The 17196-nt window shown below is 34.0% G+C and overlaps 2 protein-coding genes across 3 annotated transcripts; one reads left to right on the top strand and one right to left on the bottom strand.

Moving 5' to 3' along the window:
- Positions 1 to 331: 331 nt before the first annotated feature.
- Positions 332 to 2440, top strand: LOC103485446 (putative glutamine amidotransferase GAT1_2.1). Its single transcript, XM_008443042.3, has 4 exons — positions 332 to 645; positions 756 to 1486; positions 1587 to 1799; positions 1890 to 2440. The coding sequence occupies exons 1-4, from the start codon at positions 555 to 557 to the stop codon at positions 2127 to 2129; spliced, it is 1275 nt and encodes a 424-aa protein (XP_008441264.1). The 5' UTR covers positions 332 to 554; the 3' UTR covers positions 2130 to 2440.
- An 8936-nt stretch (positions 2441 to 11376) lies between these two features.
- On the bottom strand, positions 11377 to 15618 carry LOC103485445 (probable splicing factor 3A subunit 1). 2 transcript variants are annotated; one of them, XM_008443040.3, is made up of 3 exons: positions 15297 to 15618; positions 12040 to 14294; positions 11377 to 11934 (listed from the first exon to the last, which is right to left on the bottom strand). In XM_008443040.3, the coding sequence occupies exons 2-3, from the start codon at positions 14191 to 14193 to the stop codon at positions 11665 to 11667; spliced, it is 2424 nt and encodes an 807-aa protein (XP_008441262.2). In that variant the 5' UTR covers positions 14194 to 14294; positions 15297 to 15618; the 3' UTR covers positions 11377 to 11664. The 2 variants fall into 2 exon arrangements, with proteins under 2 accessions (XP_008441262.2, XP_050937954.1); XM_051081997.1 differs by having other exon boundaries at positions 12040 to 14156; positions 15297 to 15615.
- Positions 15619 to 17196: the final 1578 nt, after the last annotated feature.

Below are 17196 nucleotides of genomic sequence, written 5' to 3'. Positions count from 1 at the left end.
ATCAGATGTTTAAGAACAATAAAATAATATATATATATATATATATATATATATATATATAAAGAGAGTAAAATTAAATAAAAGAAAAAAGAAAAGAAGGGAGAAAGTAGAATGATAAATACAAAATACAGAACAGTAAAAACGTTTTAAGAAAAAAAAAAAGAAAAAAAGAAAAAGACAAGAGGCAGAGGCAGCGGCAGCCGCGCGTGCCAACCAAACCACAAACCTGGGGAACTTTGAAAACCTACGCGGCGCAACGACTACGGCCCTATCCATTTTCCCTTTTTAGATTTCTTTTTATTATATTTTCCTCTCTGTAATTAAACTAATTAATTCATCATAATCCAAATCTTTAATGGGATCCCAATCTAATTTCTCTTCTTCTTCTTCCTTCCTTCCTTTCCCCCTAAACTATCATCCAAAATCTTCCTCTATATAAACCCACTTTCCCTCACCACCATTTTCTCTCAACACAAATATTATTACTACTATATGTATTTTTAATAAACACTCACAAAGCACGACGCCGTTTTTCTCCACAGTTTTCCCTTTTCATGGCCGCCTCTGATCTCTCCGTTATTCTCCCCCGCGTTCTCGTCGTCTCTCGCCGTTGCGTTCGCAAGAACAAATTCGTCGATTTCGTTGGTATCTTTTTTAATTCATTCTCATGCATTCATCAATCAACCAATCCATCCCTCCTATCCATTCCTTCATCTTGATTTTTCTTTTTTTTTTCTTTTTTTTTTCTCCACCAGGGGAGTATCATCTTGATCTCATCGTTGCCTATGGCGCGGTACCGGTTATAGTTCCAAGAGTCGCCGGTGTTCATATGCTTTTAGACAGTTTCGAACCGATCCATGGAGTTCTCCTCTGCGAAGGCGAGGATATTGATCCCTCTCTTTACGAAACCGATACATCCGGTCTATCTCAAGAGGAGCTTGAGGAAATCAGGCGCTTACATACAAGCGATACCGCCATTGATAAAGAAAAAGATACAATCGAGTTTCGATTGGCAAAACTCTGCTTGGAGAGAAACATTCCATATCTAGGGATTTGCAGAGGATCGCAGGTACTCAATGTTGCGTGTGGGGGTACGCTTTATCAGGATATTGAGAGGGAAATTAGGAAGAAGAGTCCGGGAGGGGAAAAAGTTGTTCATATTGATTACGATAATTACGATGGGCATAGACATAGGGTTAAGGTTGTAGAGAACACTCCATTGCATAATTGGTTTAGAGATTCTTTAGATGAAGAAGATATGGAGATTATGGTGAATAGTTATCATCATCAAGGAGTAAAGGTTTTGGCTCAAAGATTTGTGCCAATGGCCTTTGCTCCTGATGGATTGATTGAAGGGTTTTATGATCCAGATGCTTATAATCCTGAAGAAGGTAAGTTCATTATGGGACTTCAATTTCATCCTGAGAGGATGAGACACCCCGATTCTGATGAATTTGATTATCCTGGATGCCCTGCCGCTTATCAGGTACTATTTCCGTGAATATAAATTCTGTTTCTCCATCTTGAAACCAAGAACCATAGACTATGATCGTATTAAATTATATTGAAATGGGATTTTGGTGCAGCAATTTGTGAAGGCAGTAGTTGCATATCAAAAGAAATTAAACAGCAGCAAATTATCAGCACCCAAAAAGACATTAAAGCTGGACAATGAAATGGAGAAAAAAAGGAAGATCTTGGTCAGAAGCTTCTCCCTTGCCAAGAACTTATACACAACCGGCCGCGATGCACAGCCAGAGAAAGAACCCGAGCTCGAAGTCGGAGCAGAATTTCTAGAGGTACCGTACCATTATTGATAAATCAAATCAAAACTCAAATGCACAAACCTATACATATTTGATAATCAAGACATTTGCCTGTTTTTTCAGTCAAACACAGCTTTAAGTGTACAACAAGAGAACAGACTAAAGCAAATGGGTGCAACAGTGAGAAATGGCAGTTCTTACATAGAAAAATTGAAGCTAAATGAAGCAAGAGAAAGAACAGCAAAGAATGTGATGGGGAAGATGACAATAGATCAATTATCTGATCTCTTGTCTTTCTATCATATGATGGGTCAAATTTGCTCAGATGTCTTGGAGAGAAAGTTGAATGATATTGTCAAATAAAAGCAAAGGCAGTGACACTGAAAAAACAAAAAGATATGTACTCGTTTTGCCCTTCTTAATTCCAAATGTCCCTTTGTGTGTCATTTTCTGTGTTATCTTTTGTTGTTGGAGCCACACATGAATCTCATAGGGATCACCCAACAAATTTGTGTGTCTGTTTATTTATTTATTTATTTTTCTCTCTTTAAAGGGTGAGTGGTCAAATTGGGATTGAGGATGAAAATTTATGTATTGCCTTTCTCTCCCCTTTTTTGTTGGGTTAGAAATTATGACGTTGATTGAATTGGAATTGGACTGTAAAGTTGGGGAAATCATGTTTTACTTTCTATTAGTCAAAATGTAAAGGAACATAAATGAATAAATTATGTAAAATAATAATAGAAAAATACTAAGGCAAACCGTCCGGAGCTGTTTAATAAAAAATTGCCAAATTAGGTATGGAGCCTAAGTTATATGTAATTATAGGCGATGATAGATAATAGTAATGAAGATGTGAAAATGAGTTTGGCTTAGAGTGCGATGACCTAATTAGTTGGTTTGATTTGTTTATCATTGGTTGTTAATATTCTTTATGTAATCCTCATCATGGACGGTTAAAGAAGCTATTTATATGTTAACAACACATGCATGCATACTTGAGCCAATCAACGAATGTGATCCCACGTGGCTTTTATGAGTAAAGATAGTGCTGTTTTAATTGTTTTTTGAAAGTAAAAATTGTTTGGTGATTGATGTTAAACGACAACTACTACCCAAATTAAGTTTTCAACTTTTAGTTAATAGTTTTGAATTTTAGAGATTAATAATCCAAGATTGAGAGTGTTCTTAACAAATAGGCCGGAGAAAAAGGGAAGTTAAATGAAAACTCCATCGTCCCACCTCGACCTCAAAGGCCAATTGGATCCTCACGGTCAAAGAACCATGCTCGACCTTCAGATTAAGACCAATAATCTCTTGTGAGTGGTCAATTCATATCAACCCTTTGGTCTAAAACATTTCTAGTGTGTCCAAGTCTAGCTTTGAATGTCTTAGTTTCAAAATAATAAAAGGAAGGCAGATTTTAAGTACTATTAAGGAAATTCTCAACTCTACTTTGATTGAGCATGGCAATCCTACCAAAGGTAAGCTCAACTCTTTCGTAAAACTATTTACCTTAATCTTTGAGCAAAATGCTGACTTAAACATCAGAGTGTCTGTGGCAAGCACTCGATGTGTTATTATTATTATTATTATTTACAACTATTATTATTATCATTATTATTTTTGCTGATAGCCCATTCTCCAAAATGGAAATTTACTATTAGCTTGTGAAAGTGAGTTGAGTTCATTTAGTTGGATTTTGTCATCAACAATATAGTAGTATAACATCATAGTCAACATGTTGTGAGTGATAAGCTTCTATCTCAATTCAAATATTAGATTTGGATTGCAAAATTTGAACAAGAAGGCTCCCATGACTGTCGTTTGTCATGATAAATTTACATTTTAAGTTATAATTTAGCAAAAAGTCAAAGCAAGCTAAAAGTAGGAAAGTTATTCAACATTAGGATAAGCAACATACCTTTTGTTAGGTTTTTTTAATCAAAAAGAGACTTTGAGATTCCCATTGGAGCCAACCTCACAAAACGAAGGTCAGTTCAACTAAGGATGTATAACCACAAACTCAATAAAGGAAATGTAAAGAGTAAAGAAGCAACATGATGTATTAGTATTAGCTTAAGCCATCTAATCTTAGGACATGCACATGATCAAATTTCATTAGAAAATTAAGGCCACATTACATGACTTTATGCTCGCAAAATTGTTATTAAAATTATCAACACAGCAAAATAGGAAAACATATATGTATTATAGATCTGAGCCCAACGAATTCACGTAAGACAAATTTACTCGCGCTAGTGCCTGAGTTTTGAGAGTAATTGTCTCCCAGGATAAAAGTCACCTTTCTTCTAAGAGTAGCACTCCGTCTAGAAGTTTAGAGAATAAAATATTGTGGATCTACCGAACGTGAAGATTGTGGATAATAGAGAGAAAATTGTTTTGGAAGAAGACAAAAATTATTGAAACCAAATAGAAAAGAACCGTATTTATAGACTTATTTGTGGTCATTCGAAAAGTCATGTCCTTTTTCTATAATACTTTTCATGAAGTGATGCATCCACTCATGATGCATCCATTCATGAAGAAACACAAATAGTTATAAGTTTTCATGAAGTGATGCATTCATTCATGAAGAAACACAAACAATAATCATTTATTCCAACAATTCCCCCATGCATAAATGGTAAGTTGACAAATGGAAGAAAATAAGCGTTCAGTATTTTTTAATGGAGAACCTGCATGAGGATAAGTAGTATAAACTTTTAACTTTCTCTAGTCAACATCAATCGAGTTTACTTGGTTGATCAGTGGACATGATGCCTTAAACTATCAACCATTCTAGAGTAAAGTAAAACAATAGATGTCACAAACTTCTCATTATAACAAAGTTTGTTCTCATAATTGTGTTAATTTTGGCCTTGAACACTACCTGGTCTCATGAGTGTTTTAGAGAATTTTCCTTAAAATTCTCGTAGAAAGCGGCCCCTTCACACTCACATAGGTGATTCCTGTATAGAATATCGCATATGCTCTTTTTTATTAATAATTATCACTCACAAAAATCATTAGAAGCACAATGCTTACCCTAAAACCATACTAGCACTACCTCATCATTTGTAGAATTGGTGAAAGATTTTAATGTAGTGCTCATTATGTTACCTAGAGATTATTTTTCCATTGAACCTAGATCTTGGGATCTTCAGTCAAATAGGTTGGGTTGCCTCTCTGGGTAACTTTATATTATAGGCTTTAATCTCATTTTTTTTATGAACTTTCAACCAACTCCCTAGTTAGGCCTTTCGTGAGTGGATCCGCAATATTATATTTTAACCTCACAAAGTCAATTGTGATAACTCCACTAGAGAGTAGTTGCCTGATTGTATTATGTCTATGTCGTATATGTCAAGACTTACCATTATACATAATATTCTGTGCCCTTCCAAAAGCTATTTAGCTATCACTATGTATACATATTGCAGGCAACGGTTTAGACCAATTGGGAATATCTTCCAAAAAATTTTGAAATCATTCTGTTTCTTCTCCAGCCTTATCTAAAACTATAAATTCAGATTTTCATTGTGGATCTTGCTATACATGTTTGTTTGGAAGATTTTCAAGATATAGTCTCACCTCCAAAGATAAAAATGTAACCACTCGTATTGTGAGATTCATTCGTTATAGCATCAAGAAAACATTTTTTGTAACCTTTCTTCACAAGACATTTTGTGTGGAAAAACATTCTCAAAGAATGTTGCATTCCTTGATTCCATGTTTGAATTAACATGTATATCTGAAATATCTGATTTATGAACTAGAAATTGATATGCACAGCTGTTGCTAGCATAACCAATGAATATGGAATTAACAATTTTTGTCCTATTTTTAACTATTTTAGGTTTAGGTATTGCAACCTTTGTTAGGCACCCCCACACTTTTAAGAATTCGTATGAAGGTTTTCTTCCTTTCCATTTTTTACAAGAAATTTCCTATGTTTACATATAGAAAATCCTCATACAATATATAACTAACCTTCAAACATGGGGAGACATATCACAAAATGTGTCATATCACAAATTTGGAATCATTCATTTAAAAGATCATAAAATTTTCAACCATAAACTTGATTGTTATGCATTTTCTTTCGTGTGTGTATGTATGTATGTATGTATGTATAGCACACTAATGATTCCCATAAATTCTTGTCAAATCCACCACAATAATCATTATATAGTAGTAGTGTGTTATCTAATCCACTCTAATGTGATCGTTGCATATGTATCTTGAATATAATTTTTATGCCTCAAGTGCAAGTAACTTTGCTTTATTGGTTTCTCCTTCAACATTGCAATAGCATGAATTTTCAATATTAAAGCTAAATAATAACATTTCTTATGACCATCAATTGCAATTATTGCCATTAAATTTCTCCTATAAACTTCCATGATTTCCACCTATAATATGTGGTACAACAATTTTAAATTGTTGATAACATTTATGTGAAATTAATCACTGAACATTTGTGAAACAAAGTAAATAACTTTATCGAACAGGATCTCACAAACCAAATCAAATAAAGCATAACAAATAAAACTGAAGACATTATTCCATTAGGCTTGAAATGTAAAATGTCATGAAAACATTAGGCTTAACACCCAATATGCATACACAACATACAAAAAAAAAGCCAATAAAGACATAAATAATACAATACTTATGACTTATTATCAAATACACACACATGTATTAATACAAAACTAGTGTAGAACATCAAAAATAATCCACTGCACATATGCCAAATGACGAATTCATGCCAAAATTATATAAGTGACAAAAGAAAATTATTAAAATCTTGCCAAAGAGAAAATCTCAAAAGTCATTTGCCCAAGAGTAAAGTACATAATAATCTACTAAAAATTTAGAAACATTTAAAGCTCTTCATGCAAATACCAATTAAATGAAAACTAACAATAATTTTCATATTTTGCATAGAGAACACCGTTGTAGAATAATATACAATGTACAGAATTCTAATAATAATTTTCATGATTTGCACACAGAACGCCTTTGTGGAACAATACATATATATGAAATTCTAAAACAGAATCTCAACATGATCCAATAACAAATCAATATATGAATATTTCCACAATTTCTCAATTTCAGTAATTCGAAGCCTCATAAAAGAAATAATGGGATTTTTAATATTATCATAAAAGATAAATTTGTCTTAAGATTGTTATGAAAATTATCAACACAGCAAAACAGGAAAACATATAGGGGTCTTTTAAAAAATATAAAAAAGCGGCAAAATATTTATACTGTATAGAACAATTTCAAAAACGGAAAAAGCCCAGAGGCCCACCGCGTAAAATATCAAAAATGCCCCGTCAACCACATCGTCAATAACGTGCGCGTAATATATTTGCGATCGTTTAGATATGGCTACAATTTATACGCGATCGTTTAGATATGATTCAATATATACGCCATCATTTAGATATAGCTATAATTTATACGCGATCGTTTAGATATAGTTCAATATTTACGCGATCGTTTAGATAGGCTATAATTTATATGCTATCGTTTAGATATGGCTACAACATGATCGTTTAGATATAGCTCCAATTTATCTTTTTAATTTCATCGTTTAATTTTGTTACACAATCGTTTAGATTTGGGGACCCAAATCTTTTTTTTTAAATTTGGTACACGATTTTTTTAATTCTTTTGTACACCATCGTTTAGATTTCTTTACATGATCGTTTACTTTTTTTACACAATCGTTTACATTTTGCTACTCCAATCCAAATAATTTTTTTTTAAGATTTTTTATACACGATCTTTTTATTTTTTTGACACGATCGTTTACTTTTTTAAATAATCGTTTGCATTTGGCTACTCCAATCTAAATGATTTTTCTTCAAGATTCAATGATTTTTCTTCAAGATTTTTTATACTCAATCTTTTATTTTTTTTACACGATCGTTTACATTTGGCTACTCCAATCTAAATGATTTTTTCAAGATTTTTTGTCTTATATACAGTCGTTTAGATTTGGTTACCCAAATTCAAATACTTAAAAAAAATGATAGAAAGATTAAACGCCGTAAAAAAAATCAGAAAAGAAGAAGATGTAAATGTTAAACAATGTAAAAAAGAATAAAAAAAAGACGGCTGAAAGAAATCATAAAATCAGAAAAGAAGAAATATGATGGAAAGAAATCGCAGTGAGAAAAAAAAAAAGAAATGCGATAGAAAGATTTAACGACGTAAAAAAACAATTGAAAAATAAGAAAGATGATGGAAAGAAATCGCAGAAAAAAAGAGGAAAAGAAGAAAGACAATAAAAGAAATCGAAGAGGAAGACGATGAAAGAAATCGCAGAGAAATCGGTGTTTTGTTACATATATGTTAGTTTCCCAAACATATATGTATTATAGATCTAAGGCAAACGAATTCACATTGTCTCCTTAAGACAAATTTACTCACTCTAGTGACTGAGTTTGAGAGTAATTGTCTCCCAAGATAGAACATATCATCTTTCTTCTAAGAGTAGCACCTGGTCTAGAAGTTCAACGAACAAAACTTTGTGGATCTACCGAACATGAAAATTGTGGATAATGGAGAGAAAACCTTTTTGGAAGAAGACAAAAATTATTGAAACCAAATAGAAAAGGACCGCATTTATAGACTTCATTTATAGACTTATTTGTGGCCATTCGAAAAGTAGTGTCCTTTTTCTATAATACTTTTCATGAAGTGATGCATCCATTCATGATACATTTATTCACAAAGAAACACGAACAATAACCATTTATTCCAACAAAAATTACCTACTTGTAGCATAGGTTTCGTGAATCTTTGATAAGTTTAGATGTTCATAGTTGCTAGTTTTGTTGATTATTAACTAATTCTTCTTTAGATATTGATTAAGCACTTTATGTTTGGATGTTGAAGTTTGTCTTGTGGTTTAAGTTCAGTTGTTTAACAAGGTTCTTTTCCCTAGTCTTGGTTAAGTTTTTCTACATATTCGCTACAGTAGCAGTATTGAAAAATATGAGTTGTTATGATTGGTTATTTGTCTTTTAGATCCAACTTGCAACCAATGACCAATAATCTTGCTTTAAAATTATGGCAATTCGGCCCCAGCATGAAGGCTAAGATTATGACTCACTAGAAATGTGCCTCCATAGAGGGAAAAGATTGGTCTCAACCTCCAAAGCAGAGATAGGCATATCGGGGCTGCTCAACCTCCATAGCCAAGGTGAGCATATAGAGTCGCCAAAACACTCAACTTAAGTCCTTGCATTCTTGATATTTGGCTTTATCGCCTAGCTCAAAATTAAGTCCATTTAACTTACTAAGCGATAAAAAAAACATAGTGTTAGATACCTAGATTAGTATAGGACAGAGGTATAAAGGTAATTAGATATGTAGTAGTTAGGGGGTTATAAATAGGAAGTTGGGGAGAGAAGATGGGATATGAAGATTTTAGTAAAATCAAGGGACTGTTATACTCCTTGAAAGAGAGGGGAAGCAGAAGGTCAGGTGCTTTTGTTCTAGTCAATTCATATTGTAATTTTATATTAGATATCAATAAAGAGAAATATTATATCAGTGTTCTATCACATAGCACAGTAGAAAATAACAAAATAACTTTTATTAAACTTAAACCATGCATTCTACACCAAGACTTACAAACAAGTATTTAACTTTTACAAAATTTTAAACAACTTAAACTAAACGCCTTGCACAGGCTCCTCGCCTAATAACCTTATTCCTTTGTCAAATAGTCTTAACACTAATTATCTGGCCTTTACGTCTCAAACCTGGAAAATGGAAACTTAAATTGTAAGTCAAAGGACTTAGTGAGGTTTTAGGAAAACCCTTTTGGAAACATTCCTCGTAACATAAAACATTTAGTTCAAAATAGACTCATCGCCTCATTTTACACTTCCAACAAATCACATGAACACCCTATAGTCTCAATGTCCTTTCGCCGAGAAAATTGAAACCATTCCCTACGCTAAGACTCATCATCTTCGCGTTTAGACTACTGTAAACAGCATTCAAGAATATCCTAGCTTCTTCCTTGTTGTTTAAGCCAAAGCGCAATACACATCTTTTATGCATTGTCTCGCCTCATATCACCACCATGTAGGCCTTCTCTACATGACAGTCTTTACTCTTTATGTGCATATAACAGTTAGTTCATTGATAAGAACAAGACTAGAGATTTAAACACAATTTCATATTCATTTTAAACACTGAGACATTACTTGAAATCAAAATGTAAGCGTTCATGCAAATAATCGTTTACAAACATTCTTCAATTTAAAGAAAGTTTTTGCATATACAAACACTTTCGGAAATTTACTCACAAAAACTTGGTTTTCTTTTCTTTAGAATGCCTTGGACACTTCTTCCCGCCTAGGAACAGCTCAATACTTGACTTTTTCTTACAAATTTTTAGAGCAAAATTTTCTTAGCACCTTGTTGTCTTCCTCTATTTATATTACCATTAAAACAAATTAGTCACTCTAAATTCTTAATAATCTGCCAGCTCACCACGTGGAAGCTTGATGTTTAACCTAACCATGCTTAGCTTCAAGTTCTATACATGGCCCATTAATTATTCTTAGGAGATTTTCCAAAAATTTCCTATCTTTCATCGCCTAATTTCACCTTGTGATGACCCTGGCCCGCATTCTTAGTCTTTCTCACCTTCTCTCCATCTCGCATGGCCATCTTTAACGCTAAACTTTTAATAGCCCCTTCCTTCTTCGCATCGCCTAACCCTTAATGCATCTGAACAAAATACTTAGCTCCAAAATCTTCCTTTTCGAAATACTTGTTTCCAAAAGTGACCATTCTAATCAAGCTCGGGTCTCACAGAGTCGATCGACCCAATTTCCTCCCTTCTTTTAGTTTTTTCCTCTTGACCTGTTTCTTATACTCATTTAGTCCTCATGTGACTATTGGTATTCTGATTTTACTCTTGACGCTACACTCTTTTGAACTTGTGACTCTTGCTTCAAAATAACTCTTAACATTATAAATGTATCGATAAATCAAAAAGTGAACAAATAGTAGTAAAATCAAAAGCCAAAGATTACAAAACCACAAGCCAAAGTTCAAAATGAGGCTGCTGAACGAATAAAGATGCAAGAAGAAATTTTGGATGAAAAGAATAAGAATACGAAAAGAAATGGCTTACTGATACGTATTGATAAGAATAAACACAATAACCTTTTAATGGAGAAAAAATTATCAATGATAGAAGAACAAAGAAATGAAAGAAGCCAAATGTTTTTTCTCTTTTGATCAAAATAACAGTCCATTCAAAACCATCACAAAAGAAAACTAACCCATCTCTCTCTAATGATTATTTAATGACCCATTTATGAGGGAATGAAAAAATTGTTCTTTTTCTGTCTTTCAACTGGAAGGATAACATAAAGATAAGCAACACTACAGTAAGAGTATAATATAAGTTTTCAAACAGGGATTTGACTTTGCTGGTAATGGATGATAGCATGAGATTCCTTAGACCAAAAACCTCACAAATTATGTTCAACATTATTAGACCTCACCCGGTAAAAGTAAAACCAACACTGAAGACTAATGAATAAGTAGCAAACAAATATCATCACTAATTAACAGACAAGTGAATTAATGTTTGAGTTTACCTCTTCTCTTAGGGCTGTGATTAACAACCTAAATGGACACAATCAAATCCTCAAAATTCTAACACAAATTTCATAATCTCGTTTCCTAATAAGAATACAGTTAGAAAGCAATTTTACAGTCTCGGAGGAGTGAGGGAAGTTGAATCCAGATGAATACTTATCAATTTGAACATATAACAGTATGCCTCAACATTACAAGGAAAAGTCTAAACTTAAACCTCGACTAGTATGCAACAAGGATTTGTTCATCTCTTTCTACCACCACGTTCCCTTAAAGAGAGGGAAAGTGCTTCACCTGCTCCAACGTTGTAATAAGCAAGCGACATATTGTCCTTGAGGAAGCCAGGTTTGCCACTCAACTTCTGTTTGTTTGCTGGAAGCTGGATCTCACCGGCAATCTTCTCTTTTAAACTTCCAACCGTTTCGGTGAGGGACTGGACAGTAATCTCCAGGACTTGACCTTTGAGATTTCCATCATCAAGATTGGGAACAGATACAGTGATACGGACAGGTCCCTGCCACCAAAAATAATCTCTTCAGTAAAATGGTAAAAGTTATTATCTATGCAATCAGCACTAAGATACTAATCAACGAGTACACAAAGAACAAACAATGCATACAGGATGTTGTGCCAAAAACTGGTCTTCTGGCATAAGCAAAGAATCATCAAGCTTCTGTCTCTTTGGTTCTGGTTCATCCGGAAGTGGCGGAGGAGCTTCGTCAGGAGGTAAGGGAGGCATCGATCCTTGGGGCATAGGTGGTGGAGGAACTCCTTGTGGCATAGGTGGAGGAGGTATCATAGTATTCATAGGTGGAGGGGCAGGGAGAGGAACAAAAGGCCGTGGAACTTGCATGTGAGTAAACTGAGATCCCGGTGGGGGTGGGACACTCATATTTGGTGCATTCATAGACATTGGTGGAGGTATAGAAGGAGGCCGATTCATGAAAAATGATTGTTGTCCAGGCATTGCAGGAGGTGGTGGCTGAACAGAAGGAATCATTGAGATAACAGGCGGTTGTGGTGGGGGAATAGGAAGCCCACCACTAATTGGGGTAGAATAGTGTGCATTCATAGGTAGGGAAGGAAGATTCAAGGCTAGTCCAGGTGGAGGCGGGAGGGGACGAACTGAAGGCACTCCAGGTTTCGGTGGCAAAGCTGCAGGGCCAGGGAGGTTCCTTGCATCATTGTTAGTAGCATCATTCTGATCCTCAAGATTTTGAGACATAGCTTGATTTGCTGTACGGCCAATGCTTCCAGTATGGCCATCCCATATGACCTGCTTCGGTTGATCTTCTTTCTTCTTTTCAATTTCTGCCTTGACGGCATTTGAGACTTCCTCCTCAGTGGTACCAAATATATCAGGACGAAGTCGTGCCAGTCCAACTATATTTCGTGAGATTTCATCATCCTGAGCAAGTGTAGTCTCCCGTATCTTGGCAAACATTCTTTCCTTTTGCTCTTTGTACTTCGGATCAATAAGTGAAATCCTCATATGTTCAGACATCTCATTAATTGGAATTAGTTCACCTGTGATTGGAGAAACAACAAATTTTGTATGATCTCTTTCTGCAGGAACTCTCTCTTCAGGTCTCTTCCAGTTCTTAACGATCCTCATTGGTGGCTCTGGCTCCTCATCTACCTTCATATCATTCTTGTCATTGTCGTTTTCTCCTAACCTAGCAGCCCGCATACCCTCTTCAACAAGTTGCATCTCTTCTTCATCCATATCCATTTCCATCTCCTTCCCAGGCTCAACAATCTCTTCCTCCGCAACAGAAATCTTGCTTCTTCTAATTACCTCCTCAAGAGTCATTGGTGGAGGCAAATCTTCATCCTCGTCATCTGCAAAGTCTATTGCCTCAACTACAACAAAATCATGCCAATCAATCATAGCCATTTGTATCCTTTCCTGCTCAATCTCATCTTCAGCTTTTTGCCTTGCCTGCTCTTGTGAACGTTCCCATTCAAGTCTATGCACACATCTCTCAAGCACTGTTGTCATGTCAGTAACACTCTTCTTCAACTTCTCAGTCAACCCCTTGGGAGGCATCAACACTTTAGAATATGCATCCGCTAGGGAGGTAAAAAACATGAACATACTATGCGTAGGTTTCAGAAAATGAAACTGAGGATTGTTAATCTCTCTACTCGTCAGTCCGGTCAAGAATGATTTCCCATTTCGAGCAACAAATTGGGCTGTGAGCTTGATAATATCTAATTCTTCCCCTGTAATCCCTTCAGGAAGACGAACAGTGTACTGCTCAGCCTCTGGAGGCTCGAGGACTTTGCGCACGGGTTTGAACAAAGCAGAAACATCAGGTTTTGCTGCTATTGTTTCATTGTTGTCAGCAGCTGGACCAGATGGGGTTGATACAGGTGCAACAGAATCTTGTGAAGGCTGCTGTGCAGATGATTGATTCTGGGCACGAAACTCAGACAACCTATGCTGATAGTAACCATGGTAGGGATCTGAAGGGTTCAAGAAATTGAACTTGACATTACCAGCATTATTTGCAATGATCCTTTTCTCAAATTCTGGTCCATTTTTTGCAACAAATTGTGAAGTTTTATCAACAATGCTTCTGATGTCTGGAGGAGGATGTATGATACCAATAGTTTTAGTATGAGTTGCAACTGATGTAGGTGCAGAGTTGGCGTTGTCTTTATCCACTTTATTGTTATTAATAATTTCATCCTGCTCATCCTGAACCGTAGGTTTTGAATCCTCAGAAGGAGCTGGAAGAGTCAAGATTGGTCCAAATGAGCCAAGCATTTTCTCCACATAAAATAAGACTTGAAGACAAACAGAAAATATTTCAATGGTAACACCGCCTCATACTAGCAAGATATAAACTTTCTGCAAGCTATTGTTATCTGCAAAATTAAAGATTCAGAGCAATGCCATTATAGTTCACAAAAGAATGGATGAAATTAACCCTGACGTCTGTTCACATATTAATACTAATACTAAAGACAGAAAAAATCAATGTATCATCTAGTGAAAACCCAAGCAACAAATATTAAAATTACATTCAAAATATTACTACACCAAAAGGTAAATGTAAAATCTAACAAATATCTACCACATTAATGTGCCTACTTTGACTTTGTACGAGAACTAGTTTCTAACACATATGTTGCACTATAAGTGTTAGAGTGTCCAGTATCAGACTTGTGTTGTATACGACACAGACAAGCTGGCTAAACTAAAGTGTATGTACTTCTTAGGCTCCTCCAGCTTTCCCTTTAATTTTCCCTTCAACCATTTCAACCATAACCTAAACACAACCAACAAGTATAAATATGTAATTTGACTCTCTAATTTTCAAGGAAACAACTTACGGGACTGTTAATTGTAAATATGTAAAATTACTTGTAATTTCACGTCACATTCAGTGGCAGTTATAGTAGCAGAGCAAGTAGCAAAAGAGGCAAGACATGTCCCTAATCTAACATTTCTCTTATAAAATCAAAACTGAAGCTCATTTATAAAAATTACTAAGCTTCGTTGCTGAAGAAACTAAAACCTAATAATCAGAAAACTAGATCATAATCAACAGAACTTTAATTTTCCATCATTTCCTCGCGAAGTGGAAAAAAATCTTTGGGTGGCAAGAAATCAGAAGAAGAGATAATCAACAAGAAAGAAATGGGAAAAAAAATACAAAATAACTAAGCACATCATTGATCCGAATGGTTAAAAAAAATAGAAGAGACCCTAATACACCTTTCAAAAAAGCCAAAAAAATCCTTACCTGCTCAATCAACTGTGAAAAACAACACAGACAAAAAGGGTTTTATCGAAATGACAACATGATTTACAAACTTTGAATCCGGAGTAAGAATGAAAAATCTAGAGAGAGATGAAGTATCTACCTCTTGTAGAAAGAGAAGAGAAGGCAGAGAGAGATCTTGAGGACAAGGCAAAGGAAAAGAAAACCAAAGATGAATTTCAAGCAGGAGAAGTAGAGGGCAAAGCTGGGAGAAGGGAAGAGTGAGCCGGTAAAATATGGTATGCACGTCGTCGAAGCGAGGGTCCCGAGTCGCTAGTTCGCCGGAAGTTGCTGCCAGGCGTCGCCGGGGAAGAAGAAGCTGGAAGGGAGGGAGGGAAAAGAGAAGATGTAAGTGTTGGCCGCTACAAAGGGAGGGGAAGATATCGAAATTTTGTGTGAGAGAACCGAGAGGGTCCAATTTTTTAGTAATTAGGGCTTCTCAAACATAAAATAATTATTTCAAGAAAATAATAATATTATAATTTATCATAGAAAATTATTCAAAACACCCTTCCCTAACAGAGCCACAAATTTAGTCATTTTGTAAATATTTCAATTACCATTTCCATCTTTTTTTTCTCTCTCTTCTCTTCCTCGTTGTTTCTTTCGTTGTCTTACTTCTCCCATTTCTTTACATCTACTTAATCTTTTTATTGTTTTTTACGTGGTTTAATCTTTCTATCATATTTTTTCTTTTTTTTCTTTTCTTTTTCTTTTTTTTTTTTGCTAATTTAAAAGATCGTATATAGAGAATTTTGAAAAAAAATCATTTAGATTGGAGTAGCTAGAGTAAATGATCGTGTAATCATGTAAAAAAAATAAAAAAAAAATCTTGAAAAAAATCATAAAAATCATTTAGATTAGAGTAGCCATGTAAACGATCATGTAATTTTGTAAAAAAATAAAACATCATGTATAAAGAATATAAACGAAAGCCAAAAGTAAACGAAAAAAATCATTTACATTAGGAGAGATCGTGTAGAAAAAATAAAAGATCGTATAGAATTTTGAAAAAAATCAAGATTGGAGTAGCCAAAAGTGAATGTGTAAAAAAATAAATTATCCTTTAGATAAATGAAAAAAGAACCGTTTAGATTTAGAAATTTAAATGATCAAATTTAAACGATCGTGTAACTAAATTTAAACGTAACCAAATTAACGAGTAACAAAATTAAACGATAGAATTGAAAAAATAAATTGTAGTCATATGTAAACGATCGCATACCAAACAATAACCAAATCTAAACGATCGCAAATATATTATGGGCGTTGTTTACGGCGCGGTTGATAAGACATTTTTGGTATTCTATACGGTGGGTCTCTGACTTTTTTTCGTTTTTTGAATTATTCTAGGTAAATATTTGGTGGCTTTGTTATATTTTTAAAAAGATTCAATTCATCATTGATATTAAAAAAAATAATTCAATAATTCGATTTACTTTTCCATATTTAAAAACTTCTTATAGAATACATATATAATGCAAAATTAAGTCTATTAACTCTATTGTTTAATTTTAAAAATAGATAAACAACCTTTTAAACCATTTAAAGTATAAAATTTGGAAAGAAAAAAAAAAAGCACAGCAACATTTTGTATAAAATATCAAGAAATTAAAAATTAAGTATGTAGTAACAAAGAATTTGTAATATTGTAAATAAAGAAATAAAATGAACTTTTGTGAAAATAACAACATAGTCTATGAATTGATTTAGTTTGGGATTTCAAATTTGTACCATTTAATTATGTATCTCATTCAATTTTGTGATAGTTTAATTCTTATTATAAATTCTTTTATCAAAATTTAATTTACTTTTTCTTATTTAACGATTTAGAATTTTATATCTAAAATATATTCAACTTTTGACTAACTTCTTATTTTACTTAAAGTAACTCTTCACGTTATTTTTCATGATAGAGATTAAAACACTACAAATTTTAAAGACTAAATTGAAATCAAATGGAAGCTTACCAAATATCATTAACAAACCAAACTTTAAAGACT

The sequence above is a fragment of the Cucumis melo genome, chromosome 3 (genome assembly GCF_025177605.1).
Source record: "Cucumis melo cultivar AY chromosome 3, USDA_Cmelo_AY_1.0, whole genome shotgun sequence".
NCBI classification, from domain to species: Eukaryota; Viridiplantae; Streptophyta; class Magnoliopsida; order Cucurbitales; family Cucurbitaceae; genus Cucumis; species Cucumis melo.
The sequence above is the reverse complement of the archived record's forward strand: the minus strand, read 5'-3'. Positions and strand labels throughout refer to the sequence as shown.